This window comes from Eurytemora carolleeae, unplaced genomic scaffold, assembly GCF_000591075.1.
Source record: "Eurytemora carolleeae unplaced genomic scaffold, Eaff_2.0 scaffold1691, whole genome shotgun sequence".
Classification (NCBI taxonomy): Eukaryota; Metazoa; Arthropoda; class Copepoda; order Calanoida; family Temoridae; genus Eurytemora; species Eurytemora carolleeae.
This window is the reverse complement of record NW_019398413.1, coordinates 80110-102999: the sequence shown is the minus strand read 5'-3', so window position 1 is coordinate 102999 and position 22890 is coordinate 80110. Positions and strand designations below refer to the sequence as shown.

At 33.2% G+C, this 22890-nt stretch overlaps 3 protein-coding genes across 7 annotated transcripts; 2 read left to right on the top strand and 1 right to left on the bottom strand.

Moving 5' to 3' along the window:
* The first annotated feature begins 3429 nt into the window (after positions 1 to 3429).
* LOC111717345 (uncharacterized protein DDB_G0286299) lies at positions 3430 to 5508 on the top strand. Its single transcript, XM_023492849.1, has 3 exons — positions 3430 to 3486; positions 3551 to 3608; positions 3883 to 5508. Exons 1-3 carry the CDS (start codon positions 3458 to 3460, stop codon positions 5491 to 5493), a joined length of 1698 nt encoding a protein of 565 aa, XP_023348617.1. The 5' UTR covers positions 3430 to 3457; the 3' UTR covers positions 5494 to 5508.
* Positions 5509 to 8349: 2841 nt separating this feature from the next.
* LOC111717344 (myosin-2 heavy chain) lies at positions 8350 to 11362 on the bottom strand. Of its 3 annotated transcripts, none has more exons than XM_023492848.1 (3): positions 11285 to 11362; positions 10760 to 10840; positions 8350 to 10469 (listed from the first exon to the last, which is right to left on the bottom strand). In XM_023492848.1, the coding sequence occupies exons 2-3, from the start codon at positions 10837 to 10839 to the stop codon at positions 8438 to 8440; spliced, it is 2112 nt and encodes a 703-aa protein (XP_023348616.1). In that variant the 5' UTR covers position 10840; positions 11285 to 11362; the 3' UTR covers positions 8350 to 8437. The 3 variants fall into 3 exon arrangements, with proteins under 3 accessions (XP_023348616.1, XP_023348614.1, XP_023348615.1); XM_023492846.1 differs by having other exon boundaries at positions 11305 to 11345; XM_023492847.1 differs by lacking the exon at positions 11285 to 11362 and having other exon boundaries at positions 10760 to 11278.
* Positions 11363 to 17190: 5828 nt separating this feature from the next.
* Positions 17191 to 21395, top strand: LOC111717343 (axoneme-associated protein mst101(2)). Of its 3 annotated transcripts, none has more exons than XM_023492842.1 (4): positions 17191 to 17313; positions 17800 to 17844; positions 18308 to 18362; positions 18729 to 21395. In XM_023492842.1, exons 1-4 carry the CDS (start codon positions 17234 to 17236, stop codon positions 21315 to 21317), a joined length of 2769 nt encoding a protein of 922 aa, XP_023348610.1. In that variant the 5' UTR covers positions 17191 to 17233; the 3' UTR covers positions 21318 to 21395. The 3 variants fall into 3 exon arrangements, with proteins under 3 accessions (XP_023348610.1, XP_023348611.1, XP_023348612.1); XM_023492844.1 differs by lacking the exon at positions 17191 to 17313 and adding an exon at positions 17330 to 17352; XM_023492843.1 differs by lacking the exon at positions 17800 to 17844.
* Positions 21396 to 22890: the final 1495 nt, after the last annotated feature.

Below are 22890 nucleotides of genomic sequence, written 5' to 3'. Positions count from 1 at the left end.
AAATTTTTCGACAACAAAAAAGTTCGATTAGGCTATTTGGGAAATAAACATAGTTGTATTGTGATAAAGGGTGGTAGGTACAATCCCCATAAATGGGGCGGGGAGAGGGAATCATCGATAAATCATTTTTCTCTAAAATGCTGGTTTACCCTGGTTGGACAAATATTCGAAAATGTGCTCGGTCTCTTTTCCAAAATTTCTCAACAAAATTTAAATAATAATTTTATTTAAAGTTCTATAAAACAGATTAGAATTTAAATTGAGCAAGTTCAATGTTGGGAAAAATGACCTAAAAAGTAGAGATGTCAACGTTTTGATATTTCTAGATTTTAGCTTTCGTTACGATAGTGTTCATCAAAAGTTTAAACGTTTGAAACGTTACGTTGCACATAATGAAATTTCATGGCATAGAGCAACGTTACGTAATGAATTTTCTGCACTTGAATACCTTATACAACGTTAAGCTTTTGTAAATGTTAAAGAAAAAAAGTAAGCTCCGTTACGCTTTTGCATTTCCCGTTTTAAAAACTTTCCCAACGTTGCGTTAAAGCTTTAGTAATATAACCACAATACAACCACTTTCATGCAAGGTAAATGTTTTCAGAGACCTTACGTTACACTTTCACTTGGTTTGAAAACAAAAAGGTGACAAACGTTTTGCTTTAATAAAACGTCTTTTAGGCCTAGTTCTGTACGTTGCAATGTATTTCAGTGCAAAGAATATTTTTTGTTTTAGAAGTACATTTATTGCTTCTAGATATAAATACATATTAAATAAAGAGTGTATAAAAGGAGAGGAAGTTGAGAAGGTCTTCTCCGGTTCCAGGGTCCGACAAAACTCATTTGCGGATTTCATAATCCTCTTTCGGGGATTTCATATCCTCTACATTGTTAACGTTACGTTTTATGATAACTTTTCCAATATAAACTATTTTAATTACGTTTAGAAATTATACTAAAATGCAACTTTTCTTACGCTACGATTTATCGAAACGTTATTGTGAAAACTTTTGTGTTACACTTTTTTACAACTGACAATCAAAACTCTTTATTCGTTTCGTTTCTAAGAAAGATTTGAAAAAATGTTCTTTACCTTGCGTTGTATTAAAATGTTCAAGCCTTAACGTTTCTTACATTACGCTTCATTAAAAATAATATTGTTTCTAAATGAAAGCATGTACATGATTTTTTCCGTGATAATTACATTCCTACTTTAGTATTTTTCATCCTAAAACATGCCATTCAAAAAAAATTGTGTTGTTAATCCTTTTTTTACTCACCCTGTATTATGTATGTTGCTGTTGTATTGTTTACCTTTTTAGAGAATGTGTAGAAGAATATGCAATATAAAGATGTTATAATATTATTATTTTTAACGGTTTTTTAAATTTGTGAATGAAAGTTTTTAGCAATAGACTTTCAACTCAAGGGTGTGTCGTAAAGGGACCAGAGACGTAATTTCAAGTGACCTTCCATTTATGGAGTGGCATGTCCGGCTTACATTTACAAGATAGGAAAACGCTTGTATTTTCAAATCATCAATCAGATAAAGGTATACACTTTTCCATTGGGAATCGAGCATGGCCCTCTTTAAATATAGGATCACTTGAAATTATCATCGTGTATTTAACGAGTTTAAAAATAGAAATGTTTTGGGACACTTCATAAAATGAATTAAAATTCGGCAAGGCAAATCACTTTTGCATGCGGAACATTAGTTGTAAATTATTTTACGCTAATTTAGGGTTAATTTTTCTTTTTTTACTCAATGCAAACTGACCCTCCGGTGGATTTTCTTGTATCTAGCAGAATTCATAGTTTGAAATATCTAAGGTCTACAACATTAGGTAGCAAAGATATAAGGATTAGAATTATAAGTTTGTGACAACAACTCAATTCTTTTAGACTTTCTTATCTAACAGAAGTCATAGAATGAAATATGATAAGTCTACAACACCAGCTTTCAAAGATATATTATATTAGAAAATTATAATTTGTGGCGAATTTTTAGTTCTTTTTGTGTTTTTTTTTTATGTTACTTACAAAGTGAGTAAAAAAGCGGCATTAGCTTTAGTTTACAAACCACAATGAAAATGTTTTCTGAATTCATGTTTGGGGTTAAAATATATCAAATAAAGTTAGACAAAGGCTATATTTTTTTAACGCAAACAACGCGAAAAAAAATTTTATAAAATTTTTTTAACAAATCGATTAAAATATCAGTTTTTTATAGTATCCTTAACAACACGCATTTTCCAAATGATGAAATATTTTTGCATTTTAGTAAGTATCTACATTTCTAAATTTTTTAACCTCAAACATGAGCCACGCCAACTAAAGTTATGATTTCAATTAGTCAAATAAACATGAAACACAGCAATTGTGTTATGTTCACAGACCCGTTCCACTTAATAAGTTGATTTTTTTGCTATTAGTAAATCATTTGCTTTACAACAGAAAATGCATGTAAAATTTCTTAAGTGTCGTCTTCAGTTTCCAGACTTTTAATGGGTTGCATTAAACAATGGCAAAAGAAACATTGAATTTTCACTAATAGCTTGTTACAAAAAAACCGTTTACACTTCAGTTTTTGTCAAATATACTAATCCCAATATCTTTTCAACCTAATGGTTTAAACCTTGAATATTTCCATATTAATTGTCTACGAAATCGGGTTGTAAAGGTATAGTAAATGAAAATTAGAGTTTGTGGCATAAACTCATTTTCTTTAAACTTGAAATAAAAAACAATTAGTCTTCTAAAAAGGATGTTTGATTTTTTAAAAAGAAATCTTAGGAAAATGGACGGGGTGGGGTATATATTTTGAGTATATTTTAAAGGTTATAACGCAATTTATGAGTAAAATGTTTTATCGACAACCACAAATTTATATTTCATTTGTACCTGCCTTGAACACTATTTAGTAAAATATAGAACAATGTTTTCTAGCATGAATAAAAAAACCATTAATAAAAAATGTTGTTGATAATCACATACAAAATTTTAATTCAAAATGATTAATTTTTACGCAATTTTTAATATTAATAAGTTTTGCTGGTAACGATTTTTTTAGCAACAATTAATATTCTTTAACAAAAATTTGCCCACAAAATTTATTTTTGTTTTGATGTAATGATTAAAACAGATTCCAGTTAAAGGATTAAATGTGTCTTTTTACTATTGATTGCAGACAAGGCTAATAATTGACTACTCATATTGAATTTAAAAATGTTATTTTGATTATTTTTTTGTGGATTTTAAAATTTTACTAAAATCAAAAAATTTTGGAGACAAACTTTTGTAATTTTGGGCCCTATGGGTTTGACAGTTTTGACGTTTATTGGATAAAAAAGGACAGACACCCAGACAGGAAAACTGTACACATATATAAACAGATTAAACTATTGAAATTTAATTCTGTATTATAAATTGCAGATTCAACAGACCAACATTACACATGTTTACAACTGAGACACCACAGAACAGGTTCTACAGAAAGAAAAATTTTATTATATTATTTTGATATGTTTGTATTATAAAGTAATTCTAGGTTTGAAGAAATTCAGAAAAATCCCAGTATATTCTTCAAAAACAATAATGATATCGAGGTATATCAAAACAAACTTGCATATCACTCAGTGAAAATAATATTATTTATAAAATATTTTAACGCAGGGGTAAATTCATTACGCTTCCCACCCCAACCCCAGAATCTTTTTTTATATTTAAGGGGATGTTTAATTTGAGGTAAAAAAATACTTAAAGTCCTCCTCCCCCCATCCTGGTCCCAATGTGGGGGGGGGGGGGGGGTAGGTTAATTATAAAATTATATACTCTGAACTTTATTCTTTGATTTGTTTTACATTAAATGTTCTTTTATAGGTTAAAGATAAATCATTGACTGTTACAATGAAACCTGAAGACACATATGATGAGGATTATGAAGGCTTCAATAATTTAGAGGAAAATAAAGTTGACGCCAATGATGAAAAGGAAAAAGGAAATTCTGATGGTGATGACAGAAAGAAATCGAACATAGATTCAGATTTGAAAGATAAAGAAGAAGAAGCAGAAAATGATTCAAAACAAAATGAGACAAATAGAATTGACATTAAAAACAAAACTAATGCTAATGAAAAAAGTAAAGAAGATGTTACAGATAAAAATGAAAAAGATTACTACAGAGAAGAAAGGGTAAGAATATTTAATAAGCAAGACGATAAAACTAAAAAAACACCAACAGAGGAAACAGTAGAAGAGGAATCAACTGAAAAGAGCAAGAAAGAGACAAAAGAGACTCAAGAAGATGAGGAAAAAGTTCATCATGAAAATATTGACATGAACATCAAAGAAACATCAGCGATAAAGATATTAGAAGATGTGGCAAGAAAAATGGACGAGGAAACAGATGAAAATAAAATTAAAGAAAATGCAGGACAAAAATCAGAGGAAGAAGGAACCAAAAAAGTAAACAAAAGTGGTTCTGAAGAAGAAGGAAAGAAAGAAAGTTCTTCTAATTCTAATTCAGATCTTCAGAGTGAAGGTGAATTAGCCTTGAAAAAGTTTACTGAAGAAATTCTAAAAGATGTTGAATTAGCAAAGAAAGCAGCAGAACATGCAGCTATTGCTGCTCAAAGGATTGCACTCTCTGCAGCAAGTGCAACAAAAAAGGCGGGTGCAGAAGCAGTGATTGCAATTAAAAAGGCAGCAAAGGAAGCAGCTGCCATAATAAGGGAAGCAGCAAATATAAGTAAGAAAAATGAGACTGTTGATATAACAGTGAAACCCAAAGAAAGCAATATTTCTGGTGAAAAATCCTCAATTAGTATTCAAATAAAAGCTTCCACAGACTATGCTACTTCACAGAATGACTCAAATTCCACAACTCCAAATACAAACTCAAGTCTGAAAGTCACGATGGCAAGTGATGATTTAGCTGTAAAATCAGGTGATATCTTGGTGCCTGTAATTAATATTACTGACATGTTTCCTAAAGCAAAAGTTGAACTCTTTCCAACCCCAGATATGAAGTTAAATTTGACCAATAGTTCATCTTTGGGAGAAACTGTTGAAAACTCAAATTTACTTCAAAAAATTAATTCAAAGAACATCTCTGACAAAAATAATGATACAAACCTGATCACAACAAACTCCTCAGCAATAGAAAAAAATTTGACACATGAAATTGGTAGGAATGTTTCAAAAGCCGAATTATTAGCATTAGTGAAGAATACATCATCAGCCATGATTGCAGCAGAAAAGGCTGCCAACAAAGCAAGAGAAGTTGCAGAAAAGGCTGTTTTAGAAGCAAAGAAATCCCAAGACAAAGCTGAACTTGCTTCCAAGAAAGCCATTGATGCAGCTGTTGCTTTAAAAGTGGCAGAGGCATCTGCTTCACGTTCAAAGCAAGCTGCGTCTATTACAACCATAGGGGATAAAGATCTGTTAGGGCTTAGAACTGTGGGGTTTCGTCTGATAGATTCTGAAATATAGATAATGGAATGTTTATTCAACAAACCAGTTTTAATTCTGTCAAAAGTTAAATTATGATTTAATTTTTAACAATATTTTTATAATTTATTTTTTATAAATTATGTAAAATAAAATCGCATAGTTAATAGCTTCAAATGTTCATCAATCATCTTTTTCTCCATCTGTGCTTTCGCAGTTTCTCTTTTTCTTGCCTCCCTTTGCCTGTAAATTCATGGCCCTGCTTTTGAAAGAATTTTTTGAGTCTCTGTCTTTGTACCATTATAAGACAGTGCAGGATCACCCTTTCCTTGTATAGATGTACCACTCTCCACTTTGTTGTTTTGCTTAATTGTAATTGTAGCCTTAGCGGTGAACATTCTGTCTACTTGCATTGGCAAGGTTATCACTTCTAGCCCTTCAAGTTTCTATTTCCAGCAAGAAAGCAATAGCTTCCCTGCTATGAACCGCACATTTTTAATTTCCTGTACAAAGAGGGTTGCTATTCAATGAAGGAAGTGACCTGCTCAGAGGTAATGTCCTCGCGTCTCATTTCGCTGCTTAATTGTAATTGCAGCTTTAGCGGTGAACATTCTGTCTACTTGCATTGGCAAGGTTATCACTTCTAGCCCTTCAAGTTTCTATTTCCAGCAAGGAAGCAATAGCTTCCCTGCTATGAACCGCACATTTTAATTTCCTGTACAAACAGGGTTGCTATTTAACGAAGTATTATCAAGTGACCTGCTCAGAGGTAAGTTTGTTGTAGGATCCAACAGAGAAATGTCCTCGAGTCTCATTTCTCTTCTTGTGACTGTAAGAAGGTTAGATGGTAGGTAAAGGAGAGTTGGAGATAAGGATAAGGGCCTGTAAATTATGATTTAATAAAGAACTGCAAAAAAACTTGCCCAAAATAGGAGCTGGACTGTGGAGATGATTTCAAGTGACCCTGCATGATTCACAATAATATCCTTGTAACTTTAATCTGATCAATTTTATGAAAGATATAAATTTTTTTTTCCTGGCTTGAAAAGTCTGTATTTCTGATAATTTTTTTCATTGTTTCTGAAACAAGAAATGCGCAAGTAACTTTTGCAGAAAACCCGAAATTGAAAATAAACAGTTTTTTAAAGAAAAATATGAATTTCTAATTTATACTTTATCAGACAAAGGTTTTAAGGGTTCCAATTTTAATCACATATTCAACTCTATCAATGACTGCCACTTGAAATTATTGTTGTCACGTGATGCAGACGGAAATCACGTGACCAGTATACTACACTGCTATTGGCTCAAGGATATAATGCAAAGAAAGTTATTTCAAGGGTGTTTGAATCTTTTGTACTGCAGTGTACTGTCTCTGGGTGGTAATGGGAACACAAGACAGATGTCGAAGCCTGACATGGGATCCTTCTATCACATAAAAAATCAATGAAATATTTTGGTCATCTAGGAAACTATTATGTGAATTATCAAAATTATCAAAATTTAATGCTTTTAACCTCCTTGGTAACTAAATGAACACTAATGCATCTATTCTTGTTTACAATTTCCGCCCAAAGTGAACTGGTTTCAATATGTACGCAGAGTATTCGCAACTGCAATTAACTTTTCTTGCATTACAACCTTGCATAGGCTGAAGTTCTGGTGAAGTAATACGGACTATTCGGACAATTTGAAATTATATTATCAATCATATCTATTAAAAGTGCAAAATCAAAATTAAAAAAATATAATAGGAGCAAACCTGAGATTCTCAGGCTCCAGTGGGATATCGTCGTTTTCAGATTGGTTGCGTATTTGTTAAATATGATCTGTTTAATACTACAACTTTTATACAAAATTGCATATATATGAATTTTCTTATAAATTTGACACAGTTTTATACCAATTACTTGAGACAGGAACATCAGATAGATGCCTTATTGGTATCGTTCAAAACCTGAGATTCTCAGGTTTCCTATACCCCTTTCATTTTTCCTTTAAAGTCCCTTTATAAAGCTGTTAACAACTATTTCATGTAAAAATAGCTGGAAAAATTGAAGACAACATATAAAAACATCAAAAAGGCATAACATTCATTTTCAACAAATAAGAGGGAAAAGAGAAATAAGGTAAGATACAAAAAATATCTTTCATTTTAATTCAGAAAATACCTCATGCAAATTTAAGCAGAAAAAAGAGTTTGTTTTTAATCTTTGTGAAGAAACAATCTCAAGAACTGATGAGGGTCAACCCAGACCGAAATATATTTTCAATAAATGTAGAACTAACATCTACTTTTTTACTCTACAGAGGTTTGGTCCATCACCATCACCGAGTTTTTAAAGCAGAAAAAAGGTAGCTGTTATTTTAAAACACATCTGTTTAGATTTTGTTCTCAACTGTTATTTTTTTTCTAATGCGACTAAATCCGTTTGATAACGATTTAAAGTTAATAGTTATGACTTTTTATTTATGAGTATTTGTGTGTGGGGTTGACCAATGAACACAAGGAATCAAATTAATCAGCATTCAGTTTTTTTTAAATTCAAATAATCGGTTCCAACGCAAGCTCTTTTGTTTTTTGTTTTAAAAATAAATCTACATTTTTATTCTTCTCTTAAAAGCATTAATATAGTGTAGAGGCCTGGTTTTTAGTTAAAAGAAAATATGATTTTTTCCAACATGTGTAATTAAATTATAATTGAGACGGTCCAGACGGTTTCACAGAAATTTCACAAACATTTTGAATCTTGGATTTTACACAAGTCATTCTTAGTATAGTTAAACGATTAACATATGTATAAATAAACTTGTGAGTTATTGAGACTTCTATAATAGCCCTGAATTTAATCTAAACAAACAAACATAACTTCTTTAAAAAAGTATAATGCATTCATAATTCTGAAAAAATGGTCATTGAATTTTTTTTTGGAAAATTTGTTAGAGATGAACTAGTACATGAGCATTTAAATTATCTCTTCTATATTTAGGTAATTAAACCATTGGCTTTAGACAGTGCTTCTTCTGCAGACTTTTTAGCTTCCTCTGCTTTCTTTTCCGCAGCAACCTGAGCAGCTAGTTCCATCTCTGCTTTTAATGCAGAAGTTACAACTTTAGACTTTGTGATTTTAGCCTCCTCCAATGCTTCTTTTGAAGACTTGGCAGCTTCTCCTGCAGCTTTAAGAGCTAATACCTCTGCTTCATTGGAAGATTTACGAGCAGCATCTTTTGCTCCTTCTGTAGCTTTTTCAGCCAAAGCAGCTACTGCCTTTGCCGCTTCTAAATGAGCTGCTGAGTTCACAGATTTCTGAGAAGCTAATTCAGCCTCCTTTTCTGCAATTAATACTGCTGTTGCAGCATCTTTTGCAGACTTGTCAGCTACAGAAGCAGCTTCTTTTAAAACTTTAAGAGCAGTTGTAGCCTCTTTCATTCTTTTATCTGCTTCCTCCTTGGTATCCTTTTTGACTGCAACAGCAGAAGTTGCTTTTTTGACAGCCTGTTCTGCACTTTCTGAAGCTTTTTTGGCATCATTCAAATCACTAGCTTCCTTAGCTAGCAATGCTAAATACTTTTCTGCAGCTGCATTCCATGGAACCATCATATCATCAATATCTTTTTGAATTGCTGGCTTATCAGAATCTGCAGCTGCATCTAAGTCTGCATTTAGTTTATTGTTTTGATTTATAAAAACAGTAATGTCAGCTTTCAATTTTTCAACATCCTCTGTGTTATCAATAGCCTCTTGAGCAATATTTAGATCCTCAACCCTTTTTTCCCAATCTTCTAGGAGCTGAGCTAACTTTTGAGCCACTGCGGCTGATTCTTCGGATGCAGTTGTAAGGGCACTAGCTGCTTCCTCAAAATTTGATGTTGCTGGAATAAGAGCAGCCTCAGCAGTGGCAAGAGCAGTTTTAGTTTCTGTCACCAATTTCTTAGCATCATCAACCTCTTTCTTTTTCAAAATCTCATCTTCTTCAGCTTTTTCAAGAGCAGTCTTAGCTTCCTCTAAATTTTCATTAGCTTCTTTTTCTTCTTGGGCTTTAACATTTGCAGTATTTCCATCAATTACAGCTTTTTTAGCAGCAACCCCTGCTTCTTCTGCTAATTTGAGAAAAGCAGCTTCTGCTTCCACTTTCTCAAGTGCTTGGGCCAAATTTTCTGCTGCCTTCTTTGCTTCAGCTGCAGATTCTTCAGCAGCTATTCTAGCTAAATCTGCAACTTTCTCAGCCTCTTTTAGTTTTTTTGCTTCTTCCTTGGCCTTTTTAGTTGCTTCATCTTGAGCATCTTTCTTTGATTCAGCAAGAGCTTCTTGAATCTCTTTTTTAGCAGCAGAAGTAGCTTCTTCAGCAGCAGTTTCAGCTGCAAGTTTGGCTTCAAGTGCTGCTTCTTTAGCTTTGGCTGCAGCTTCTGTTGCTTCCTTTTTAGCAACTGAAACATTTTCAATTGCAGCTTGAAGTTCAGCAATATCTGCTGCAGCCTTCGCTGCTACAGCTGTTGCTTTTTCTGCAGATAAAGCTGCTTCTTCGGCAGATTTTTCTGCTGAGGTTTTGGCATCAACAGCAATATTGGCAGATTCTCTAATATTTGCTACCATACCTTTACTTTCATTTCCAATCTTTTCAGACAACTCATTAACTAAGTGAGTGGTTGAAATTGGGTGCAATTTAGTTGTAATTTCAGATAAAAGGCGAAAGGATTTTGTTGTGGAATCTACAGATGGGTTCTTTTGTATGTTATCTTTATTTTTATGGCTTATTTTTATTGCTTCCTTAATGAACTCAGTTGCTTCTTTTAATGCTTCTTGAATGTCATTGTCAGCTTCTTTTGCTGCCTCTTTTGTGGATAATTGTGATTCTTCTGCTTTCTTAGAGGCAGAGGCTGCTGCAGACTCTGCAGCTTTTTGAGCAGTCGCTGCTTCATTTTCAGCTTTCTTAGAGGCTTGTTCTGATTCTTTGGCAAACTCTTTTGCTTCCATTACTGCCTCTTCAGCTATATTAGCTTTTTCTATTACAGGTGACCTGAACAGACAATAGCATTAAAAAAAAATTTAATGGATAGCAATGAATAATTATTTTTTCAAATTTAACAAGGAAAATTATCAATTTTTTTGACATTGATCAATTGATAACACTTTTGAGAGTGGAATTTATATATTCTCAGACTACAACAAAAATAAGCCCAATAATGAAATCTTCAAAGCTAGCCAAGGTGGCATAAAGGTGATCGGGTTGCAAACTTTAAAGGTCAATTGGACATGCTTTGTATAACTATAATTTGAGTTAGAAGAGTATAAGATTATTAAACATACCAGCGATATCCATGAGCTGTAATAGGAAAGTTCACCACAAAAAATAGCACTACAAAGAACCACACTCTGTTTATCAACATGCTTTAGACAGAGTGGAAATTTTAGGGTTTCCAATCGGAATTCCCTTGCGCAGATTTGCGTGCAATGGGTGCTTCCGCTTGCTCTATAATTGCGAAAAAGGAAGCAATTAAATATTCGCGGAATTGCGTAGAATTAAGTGGAATTCCGTGGAATTGCGCGGAATTGCGTTCATCGGAATTGCTTTTCTATCTAAAAATCAATAATTTTAACTGTTCGACTTACAAATCTATGCAGCAGATATACAAAAATGGAATTAAATATCTCTGTTGATTTTAAAATAATCGAGGCATCACTTACTTCAACAGTTTTCAAATTTCTTGTGGTTAAGCTACTAATTAACAATATAATATGATACATTTTTCATTTGTTCACATTGGATGAACATTAAAAAGGAAACGCAATTAAATTCACTTGCGTGCAAGGGCTCGCAATTGCGTTGGAAACCCTAGGAAAGCACTAAACACATTGTAACTTGTAGTTTAACTAGCATTTTGGAATAAAACTGTAAATATGGAATATGAAATTTGATACTTGAAAATCAAAGTTTCTGGATATACGCATAAAAAATATAGACCTAAAACTGTTTGATCAACAATCATATATTTAGGATATTATTAAACATTACAATATTATTGCTTTGAATCTAATAAATATAATATTGATGGCTAGTTTGTTTATATCAAGAGCATAGACAGCCAAATATCAACAAATTTGCCTGTTTTTTTTAAAGTATACATAAGAGCAAAACTGTTTTCTGTATAAACTTCAATCCTAACCTAACTAAAAACAAACAGTATTTTTTTATATTTGGTTTGGCTAACCAAGGCGAGTAGTTTTTGATTATCAATACTGGAAAAGGTTTAAACCCCAGACATGAACAGATTGCACGTGATTTGAAGTTCTCACGTTCTCAAGCAAAAAATAATGAGAATTTTGCCAATTACTTCTTAAAAACTAAAACTAAAAACAGTGCTAAAATGTATATGTAGAAGGCTACAGAAAAGCATAAGTGAGTTAAAACGAACGGTAAAATCTGAGCCCCATTTGTTTTTTAGGTAAACAATGTTTTATTTTGTAACTAGAGATGGGCACATTCAACTTTCATTTCGTTCGTTCAATGTTTGTGAACGACCCATTAAATTCAGTTTTTTCAATCATTTAAAAAAATTGATTTCGTTCGTACTCAAAATTATTGTTCATTTTCCATCTATTTTGTTCGTATAATCACTGAAAAAATGATCAGTAAAATCGTTTGTTCAGTAAAATCGGTTGTTCATTAGAATCGTTCCTTCAATAAAAACGTTCGTTTAGTAAAAACTATCAATTTGTTTTAAAATATTTGTTGTTGTTACAATAAATCGTTTGTTCAGTATAAAAATAGTTTGTTTTCCAAATCTTCTGGAAAATTTGTTTGTTCAGTAAAAAAAACTTTTCTTTTTCAAGTTTAATTTATAATCATTCAGGTTTCTTTTCATTCTTTTTAAAAAACGATCATTTTAATTTCTCTGAACGATATATTACATTTATACATTGTTCGTTTTTTTCTGAACAACGCCCTTTTACATCAAAATTTTGTTCGTTCTCAAAAATGTTGTACGTTCTCAAAAACGATGCTCATCTCTATTTGCAACACTTGTGTACTTGTTTGTTGACCTATAAATCCAGATTTCTAGTTTAATCTAGTTTAAAACCCTAACTCAATATAATATTACTTTCATGTCCTTTAGGATTCGACCCCCCCCCCCGGCCCTCCTGGTAACCGCCAAAAAAGGTCTTTGAAAAAAAGAAATGTCCGTTTTTTGTAAACGTCTAAGACTCAACCTCATTTTCCCAAGACATAGGAAAAAAAGTCTTTGGACTTCAGAAAATTGGGACTTTTTACCAAAGTTTTTATTTCCAGGTTTTTTTCAGAAACTTTTTTTCTGTGACTTTCCCATACCGATTCATAATTCTATGTTTTTAATTCTAATTATTTGACCTCAGACTCCCCAACCTTTTAGGTAAAATTTAAACTATTATGTTTTAAACGTTTTTTTACTTTTTTTCTTTAAATGATTCTATTTTTATATTGTTTGTTTTATATTGTTTTGTTTTATATTGTTTTGTTTTATAAGTATACTAATGTAGACATCAAAGAACAACTTATATCTTTTGTAACAAAAAAGTTTTCATTCAAATCTTAACAAAATGAAAGATAAAAACTTAATTGTTTTTTCATAATTATAAAATCATTACGGGATTGAGAAATTAAAATATCAATATAAATTTGTTCTTACAATAAGATAATTGCAAGATAATTTTAGTTCTAAGTGACTTAGTAAATTATGAAAGTGAGTTTGGGTTTGAATTGCTTGCGGATTTTAAACAAGAAGGGTGCCCGAATCGTGACAATAATTCTAAATGTTTATCGCTACTAATCTTACTTCTATGTTGGCGTCTATAAGGAGAAAATTGTTTAAAATGACTTATACTGCAGAATTTCTAAAAAAAATCATTTAGATATTACAACCTAAAGTCATCAATTATTTTTCAACGGATTCATTTATAGTTAATATTTTATATTATTTGTTATTGTTTTATATACAATGTCATAAAACGACTTTTATTCCGTTAGGTCTCTGCCACGTGTATTCATTCAAAGCATCGAGAGCAGAGACATCTGGCGGCCAACTATTTTGGCGTTTTAAGTGCATTGTATACACAAAGAATAAAAGATATTATGAAATATTAACTTTATACAATTGAGTCGAAAAATAACGGATTACTAAATCTTGTAATATCTGAATGACTTGTTTAAAATTAAATTGATTTTTTTACAATCCGAGTCATATATTGCACATTTCTGGATTTGTATGGACGCGTACGTTCTTTTGTATAAGCCGTTTTTAACAATGTTCTCCTTATAGACGCAACTGATAGAAGTAAGATTAGTAGTGTTCAAAAGCGATTATTTTTTGCCGTAAGCCTATACCCACTTTCATTTTTCGCTAACACGTCTTCTAAGAAATTAATTTATTGATAGAAATTGTTGCCCTTGTCCTGTTTAATCTATATTTTTTTAACTATTAAAAAATGTTTATTACTGCACGAGCACTTTTTTAAAAACTATTCAAAAGTAGCGATTATCACATTTGTTCCCAAACCTCGAAGGAATATTGTCATTTTTTCGCAACCAGTTGGAACTAAAGTGGCGCCGTGGTAGTACTAGTTAAGGATTAACATTGATAGTAAAGTATTTCTGAACTGAATAGCTCTCATGCCTCATCAACCATAACGAGAGGGAACTAGCAACCTGTGACAGATTGTGTTAAGGAACAAGCGCAGGGAATGCAATAGCGTGCAGATGTACATGAAGAAGATCACCCATGAGAAGGAGTGCGACATCGGGACTGATCATCAGTGCAAGGTTGAGAATGTCCGGCAATGTAGACAGGCTCCGGAACAAGTGTGCAATACTGTCTCTAAAGAGTGGGCTCTACTGAGAGTGTCAAAGAATGTAAAACTGTCCGAGAGTGCTTTAATGAAACTGTCCATGAGTGCTCTACAAAGAAGGTTAGAGTATGCAACCTTGTAAACTATCCTGTATGCAATTGTATCTGTGGTGATGAAGTGACCTCTATGCAGTGCAATGATGTACCCAAATGAATCTAGTCAGTTCTGTAAACAGGTTCACAAGGAAAAGGTTGGGATGAATCTAGTCAGCTCTGTAAACAGGTTCCCAAGGAAAAGGTTGGGATGAATCTAGTCAGCTCTGTAAACAGGTTCACAAGGAAAAGGTTGGGATGAACCGAGTCAGCTCTGTAAACAGGTTCACAAGGAAAAGGTTGGGATGAATCTAGTCAGCTCTGTAAACAGGTTCACAAGGAAAAGGTTGGGTTGAAACGCGTCAAGTATGTAAGAGCATTCCCAAGATGGTGTGCCAGAATGTTCCAAAGGAAAAATATTGGGATGATCCTATACAACAATGCCATAATGTGCCAAGAGTAGGGTGACATGCATGAGGTTCTCAGTGGGTATGCCGCCCTGTACCCCATGAATCCTGCCGTGATTTTGCAGAACAGATTTCTAAACTGGTTCCCTGACAGAAATGCTAATGTAAATCAAAAGAGGTCTTTCATCAGGTTCCAAATGAGGTTTACAACAAAGTACCCAAGAAGTAATGTATTCAAGTTACAAAATGGAATATATGAATGTGGAGTTTCTGGAATAGGGATAGATAGCCCTATTGTTTAGGACTTTCCCCCCCCCCCCATTTGTAACCAATATTGTGGCAAACCCTTATTTGTTAACCTGAACATACCTAGATATATTTTGTTGTACCTTGTCTGTAAATCTAAATGCGCTTATAAATAGCTACGCAAAACTTGTATTGCAATTAACCTTACCTAGCTACATCTACGTTGTAAAACTTGAAATCACGTTGATTAACTTAACTTGTAAGATAGAACCCAAGATACATTCAGTTGGAAAACACTCCACTTTGATTACAGTGTGAGAGTAATTCTTCTTGGTTAGCAAACAAGAGGGATCCTGAATCACTTTCTTGAAAGATAGATATAGATTGAGAATTACATTGAGCTGTATCAGGGATATGTATATAGATTCCAGAGAGTGTATCTTAGATATATGTCAAGGAATACAGAAAGTGAATCAAGGATACATGTTAAAGATTACCAAGAGTGTATCAGGGATACATATCAAGGATTACAGAAAGTGTATCAGGTATACATGTTAAAGATTACAGAGAGTGTATCAGGGATACATGTCAAGGAATACAGAAAGTGTATCAGGGATACATGTTAAAGATTACCGAGAGTGAATCAGGGATACATATCAAGGATTACTGAGAGTTGGATCTGGGATACATGTTAAAGATTACCGAGAGTGTATCAGGGATACATGTCAAGGAATACAGAAAGTGTATCAGGGATACATGTTTAAGATTACCGAGAGTGTAACAGGGATACATGTCAAGGAATACAGAAAGTGTATCAGGGATACATATTAAAGATTACCGAGAGTGTATCAGGGATACATACCTTAGAATACAGACTGAGCCGTATCCAGATTGATATTGGCTATGGTATTCGTGTGAACCTTGAGTTCCTGATTGTCATATATCGGGATTGATATTGACTATGGTATTCATGAGGAACCTCGAATTCTAGATTGATTTGTAACATGGATTGATATGGGTCTGAAAGCATTTTTAGGAGTAGGGCATTTACTGACAAAAAGTAAAGGCTAAAAAATTATGTTTATTTGGTCAAATTGTGATCGAAAATAACAGCTTTCTGAAATATTGACAGAACCACGTGATGTAGAATAAAGTATTCAGCTTGCTTGGAACTCTGTTAAAAATATTATAAATCTATAGAATACAATCTTTAGTTAAGATAAGATAAGATAAGATATAGTTTATTGCTAAAACTACACATACAAGTTCTAATGTTACAGGCAAAAAACCTGCAACTATTTTTATATAATTATAACAATTAGGTGGAGATTAGCAATTTTCTGTTTTGGGTATTATCCCCTCCTAATTAATATTAAAGCGTTTACAATATGATGAATATTACGAGTCACGGAAGTTCGTAGTAAGATTTTGACTCCACTGGAGACCACCGGAGGGAATTCTTTTTCACTGGAGGGGTTTAAAAAAATGCTTTTTATAATTCAAAACTTTACGCAGGGTGATTTACATTCCACTGAAGGGATTCATATGTCCTTCCTGGGGGTTATAATTCCACTGGAGGGATTCAGTTATCCTTCCTAGGGGTTTATAATTCCACTGGAGGGATTCAGATNTGGAATTATAAACCCCTAGGAAGGATAACTGAATCCCTCCAGTGGAATTATAACCCCCCCAGGAAGGATATCTGAATCCCTCCAGTGGAATGTAAATCACCCTGCGTAAAGTTTTAATTGTAAAAGGCATTTTTTGAAACCCCTCCAGTGAAAATAAAATCCCTCCGGTGGTCTCCAGTAGAATCAAAATCTTACTACGAACTTCTTTGAGTCGAATATTACTAGGTTTTGAAAGTTTACGATAAGTCAGGGATTGTTTTTGATCACAAAACTTTTTGCTTTTTTAACAATTTTTTTTTTTTTTATAAATAAAATTTTTTTATAAAAGATAATTAGAAACTTGTACAATATTATTTTAATAATTCAAAAAATATGTTTTGAATCAGAATCTATAGACAAAAAAGCCAAGCATAAAAAGATCCATTTTAATCTCTAAACATTATAAATCCGTGTATACATATATTAATAGGAATATATATCAAAGAGTGTTTAAGAAAGAAGAAATATCAAATTTCATATTCAATGATTACAGTTTTATAGGAAAATTTCATTTTATACTCTTTCAGTGTTATTCATACCTATAGCATGATAATTAACAGTGCATGGTGCAGTGTATTACTAATACTTCCAGCCAGTTATTCCTACCCAACTGATGGGTATTCCAGGTAGTTACTGTATTCCTACCCAACTGATGGGTATTCCAGGTAGTTAATGTATTACTACCCAACTGATGGGTATTCCAGGTAATTACTGTATTCCAACCCAACTGATAGGATTCCAGGTAATTACTGTATTCCTATCCAATTTAGGGCTATTCCAGTTAGTTACTGCATTCTTACTAAACTGACGGGTATTCCAGGTAGCTAATGTATTCCTATCCAACTTAGGGGTATTCCAGGTAGTTACTCTATTCCTACCCAACTGATGGGTATTCCAGGTATTTACTGTATTCCTACTCAACTGAAGGATATTCCAGATAATTACTGTATTCCTATCTTACTTAGAGGTATTCAGGAATTTATTGTACGTAAAACTTATCTTCTTAAAACTAAATAATATGTTTTATGTTTCATTGTTCAATGTTTCAAGATATAACCAAAATTTCTTTCTTTCTAACCATTTATAATTCATGTGAAATTTTTTATTCTTAGTATTTCTGAAAAACAACCAACTCTTCAATTAAACCAGGAAAATGGGTAATTATGTTTTAAGCCTATTTTTACTTTTCAGAGTGTAAAAAACCAATGTTTTTTTAATAAGTCACAATCATGAAATAGAAAAAATTCAACCAATTGTTGCTCCAAAAACGCGCAGTTAAGCACCTTACTGAAAATTTAAAAAAAACTTTAGATAATGGACCTCTTTTCTTTTAATTAAATGACGTGGCAAATTTTAATCAACAATTAAAAAAAATTTAAAAGATCTCTTAATTATTTAATTGAAATTCTAATAAGGGCTCATTATAGTTTCTTATTTTATCTTATCTTATCTTATCTTATCTTATCTTATCTTATCTTATCTAATCTTCTCTTATCTTATCTTATCTTATCTTATCTTATCTATCTTATCTTATCTTATCTTATCTTATCTTATCTTATCTTATCTTATCTTATCTTATCTTATCTTATCTTATCTTATCTTATCTTATCTTATCTTAAGTTATGTAGCTGATGAATCTGAAATGCCCTCATCTACAAGTTATATCAATAATAAGGTATCTTAAAAATATTGTTCACCTTATGTAAAATAGATATAAAAATTCAATTTTTGAATGAAGAACAACCTTGATTAATTTTCTAATTTTTGGGGTGGGGGTAGCTTAAAAATTCTTTTCAGGGGGACATAGAACCGGTTGAGACCTGAACACCCCAGTTAAACAAAAAAGGCAGAGACTGAACCTCTATAGCCCCCCAGATATTTTATCTGATAAAAACTAAATTGTCCACATAATTTTAACTGGATAATTTCAGGTGTATTCAATGGAAATTTTCCAGTTTCCATTTTGTAAACCGAGAAGTTTAATGATTAATTAGCTTGATGATTTTTAATTATTAAAATCTTGTAAAATAAGAATATTTAGGGACCTGTTGTTGAAAGCGCAGCTGCAATTTATGCCAAACGGGAAAAAATTGCCAGCTTAAAACAAGCCTTGAAGGAGCAACTTGATAAAAGATTGGCGTATGAAAAAACTGCATACAATAAAGATAATCAGGTTGACCAGGGAGAATATAAAACTGAAGAAGTAAATGTAGATTCTCCAAAAGTGTATGTTGTGGAACCAGCAGGAAAGAGTTCCCATGAAGATGAAAACAAATATGAAGAAAAAGAATCCTCTGAAAAAGAAAAAGAAAAGGAATCAGATGAAAACCAATCCAAGGAAAATATTAAAAATGATGTAAAAAAGATGAAAGAAGAAGCAGCTAAGCAGATTGCAGAAGAAGAGGCAAAAAAGAAAGCAGAAAAAGAAGAAAAAGAGAAAGAAGAAGCTGAAGTTATAAAAGCTGCTGAAGAGAAAGCAAAGCAAGTAGCAGAGGAAACTGCTAAAAAGCTAGCTGAAGAGGCTGCCAAGAAAGAAAAAGCAAAGGAAATTGCAGAGAAAGAGTTAGAAAAAAAAGATGACAAAGAATCAACAAATGAAGCTGTGGAAAAAATAGAAATTTCTCAGAAAGCTGCAGAGGAAGCAGCAGATGCAGCTGAAAAATCTGCATTAGCCTCAAGAAAAGCTCAAGAAGAAGCAGAGATTGCTCAAAAAGCAGCAGAAGAGGCAGCAGAGGCTGCTTCTAAGGTAGCGGAAGAGTCAGCATTAGCCACAAAGAAAGCAGGGGATGAAGCAGTGAAGGCCATTCAGGAAGCAGCTAAGGAAGCAGCTGAGCTTATAAAGGAGGAGGGTAATGATTCAACTGATTCACCATTTGAAATCACAACTAAATCTACTGAATCTCCATTTGAAATTACAACAAAATCAACTGATTCGCCGTTTGAAATAACCACTAAGTCTACTCCTATCTCCACCACTGACTTAGAAAATATGCTCTCTGAACAGTTAAATGAAAATAAAAAATTAGCAACAGAAACTAAAGAATCTGCCAATGTTGCTGTTGATGCTAAAATTTCAGCAGAAAAATCTGCTGAAGAAGCAGCTTTATCTGCAGAAGAAGCAACAGCTGCAGCAGCAAAGGCTGCAACAGATATTGCTGAACTTCAAGCTGCAATTGAAAATGTTTCAGCTGCTAAAAAGGAAGCAACAGAAGCTGCTGCTGAAGCTAAAGAAGCAGCACTTGAAGCCAAACTTGCAGCTGAAACTGCTGCTGAAGAAGCTACTTCTGCTGCTAAAAAAGAAATTCAAGAAGCTCTTGCTGAATCAAAGAAAGATGCTCAAGATGAAGCAACTAAAAAGGCTGAGGAAGAAGCAGAAAAACTAAAAGAGGCTGAGAAAGTTGCAGATTTAGCCAAAATAGCTGCTGAAGAATCTGCAGCTGAAGCAAAGAAGGCAGCAGAACGTTTGGCCCAAGCACTTGAAAAGGTGGAAGCAGAAGCTGCTTTTCTCAAATTAGCAGAAGAAGCAGGCGTTGCTGCTAAAAAAGCTGTAACTGATGGAAATACTGCAACTGTTAAAGCTCAAGAAGAAAAAGAAGCCAATTCAAATTTAGAGGAAGCCAAGACTGCTCTTGAAAAAGCTGAAGAAGATGAGATATTGAAAAAGAAAGAGGTTGATGATGCTAAGAAATTGGTAACAGAAACTAAAACTGCTCTTGCAACTGCTGAAGCTGCTCTTATTCCAGCAAAATCAAATTTTGAGGAAGCAGCAAGCGCCCTTACTACTGCATCTGAAGAATCTGCCGCAGCAGCTCAAAAGTTAGCTCAGCTCCTAGAAGATTGGGAAAAAAAGGTTGAGGATGTAAATACTGCTCAGAAGGCTGCTGATGACACAGAGGATGTTGATAAACTGAAAGCTGATATTACAACACTAGAAGCTGACATAACAAAAGCAACCGCAGACAAGGCTGCAGCTGCAACTCCTGACCAGGCTGCCTTTCAAACAATTATTGATGCCAAAACTGCAGAAAAGACTGCCAAAGAGGCCGAAATAGCAGAAATAGAAGCTAAGAAAGCTGCTGACTTAGAAGCTGCCAAAAAAGCGTCGGAAAGTGCGGAACAGGCTGTTACAAAGGCAACTGCTACAGTTGCCGTAAAAAAGGGAACAAAAGAAGAGGCACAGGAAAAATTAGATGATGCTAAAGCTGCACTTAAAACTGTAGAAGAAGCTGTCTCCGAGGCTGACAAGGCTGCAAAAGATGCAGCATTAGCTGTTACAACAGCTGAAAAGGAAGCTGAATTAGCTACTCAGAAATCTGTGAGTGCAGCAGCAGATTTAGTAAAGGCACAGGCAGCAGCTGATTTGGCTGAAAAAGCTGCAGAGGACGCAAAAGATGCTGCTCAAAAATCGTCCATTGAAGCAGAAGCGGCAGCTTTAAAAGCTGCAGGTGAAGCTGTAGTATCTGCAAAAGAAGCTACAGAAGATGCTGAGGCCAAGAAAACTGAAGTGACAGCAGCTGAATTAAAAGCAGCAATAGAACTAGCTGGTAAGATTGATGCTGAAAAGAAAGTAGAAGAAGCTAGAAAATCTGTTGAAGACGCTCTCTCTGAAATTGGCTCAACCACAATCTAAAGTTGAGAACACCGTAATAGTCTAGTAAAGTATGTAGTAATAGTTAATCAATAAATAAAACTAAATTGCTGCTTGTTATGAAATCTCTTATAAGTAAAGAAACTAGGCCTTTTCATTTGCAGGATTTCCAAGAATCCTTTTTGAGGACAACTTTTACATAGTAAACGGTATTTGGGTCTTAAAATTACAAATGTAAATTTTTTAAGTACAGTTTCTAAGTTACAGCCTTAAACATAAAACAGACATTGAAAAAATCATTTTATTCTATAATATTCTTTTTGAGCAACACATTTTTGTTTAAATTTACATTTGAATTATTAAAGAGATTAAATTAAAAGAGAAGATGGTAAAAAGGTTGAAACCAGTCAAGCATGAAATATGTTCCAGTATGTGATTTTGTCAGTTAGTTCTTTACGGTTTTACCGCTAACAGGTCTTTACTGTACAGGCTGAATTTCCTTGATTTTCTTTGGTTTTTTAGTGGATTTAGTGAAATTAACAATGTAAATTTATCGAGTTTGAAAATTATGAATTTTAATTGTGTTGCCTCTAAAGGTTATGATAAAATGTTTCCTCAAAAATCGCAAAGTGTTGGAAGGTTTTCTGGGAAACAAGTATTAAAGGACGTAGAAACTTCTAGATTTAGTTATTTTGGGTCCACTACAAGTGGCCGGGCCAGACATCAAAGAAAACCGGTTTTTGATTATGTACCGTGGTCTTTACTAGACAGGTAAGGTTTACTTGTAAAAATAAGTCAGCTTTAAAAAAGCACGAATTTTAACCATTAAAGAAAGCAGTGGATAAGCAATTGTCAAATATTATAAAAATGCAAATCATCTTAAAAATTGATATTTTACATAAAACCTTTTTTAAAATGTTCTGCAGTTTGTGCAATTTAAAAACTTCCCCTGCAACAGATTTTTTTATTCTAAAAACCTTTTCAAGGTTGCTTTTTGTTTTCAGAATAATTACTTTAGTTATAATGTTTATCTCTATACAGAAAAAAATACAACATAAATCAAGACATTTCTACACTTTCTACGCCAGGTGTCCCACGAAACATGAGAGTAGAAAGACGACTTGAAGGTCGTCTTTGATCTTTGAAATAATTTGCAGCATTCATTTGTAAATCAATTAAACCTAAAGGTTCTAATTNCCCCCACCCAAGGTAATAAGGCAAGGAAAGTTAATTGCTGTTGCGTCTTCTCTGGGTGGTGTTTGTAAACAAGAATGATGCTTCAGTATTATGTTAGTTTCCTATGACCAAAATATTTCAACATTGATTTTTTTATGATGGATCCCATGTCAGGCTGTGATTCATTCTTCTTTTGTTTACTTTACCGCCCAGAGATAGTAAACTGCAGTACTAAAAATGCGTACACCTCTGAAATAACTATCTTTACATTATGATTCTTTGCCCCCCCCCCATGTACATTACCCTGCCCTCCACCCTCTTGATCCGACTTTTTTGTTTCTCACCTTAAATCCCCAGTCAAATGATTCACCTTGAATTGTTAATTACTTAAAATCATGCAGTTACTGCTTAGTGATTAGTGCTTAGGTCAGATACTCAA

What these genes read in the sequence shown, in the direction of transcription:
- LOC111717345 (XM_023492849.1), top strand. Translation starts at nt 3,458, where the DNA reads ATGTTTACAACTGAGACACCACAGAACAG. An exon ending in ACTGAGACACCACAGAACAG is followed by an intron (nt 3,487 to 3,550) that starts GTTCTACAGAAA and finishes AAGTAATTCTAG; the next exon opens with GTTTGAAGAAATTCAGAAAA. An exon ending in AAAACAATAATGATATCGAG is followed by an intron (nt 3,609 to 3,882) that starts GTATATCAAAAC and finishes GTTCTTTTATAG; the next exon opens with GTTAAAGATAAATCATTGAC.
- LOC111717344 (XM_023492846.1), bottom strand. Translation starts at nt 11,330, where the DNA reads ATGCTAGTTAAACTACAAGTTACAAT. An exon ending in GTTAAACTACAAGTTACAAT is followed by an intron (nt 10,841 to 11,304) that starts GTGTTTAGTGCT and finishes CTCTGTCTAAAG; the next exon opens with CATGTTGATAAACAGAGTGT. An exon ending in ACAGCTCATGGATATCGCTG is followed by an intron (nt 10,470 to 10,759) that starts GTATGTTTAATA and finishes TTGTCTGTTCAG; the next exon opens with GTCACCTGTAATAGAAAAAG.
- LOC111717343 (XM_023492842.1), top strand. Translation starts at nt 17,234, where the DNA reads ATGATAATTAACAGTGCATGGTGCAGTGTATTACTAATACTTCCAGCC. An exon ending in CAATTAAACCAGGAAAATGG is followed by an intron (nt 17,845 to 18,307) that starts GTAATTATGTTT and finishes TCTTATCTTAAG; the next exon opens with TTATGTAGCTGATGAATCTG. An exon ending in CAAGTTATATCAATAATAAG is followed by an intron (nt 18,363 to 18,728) that starts GTATCTTAAAAA and finishes AAGAATATTTAG; the next exon opens with GGACCTGTTGTTGAAAGCGC.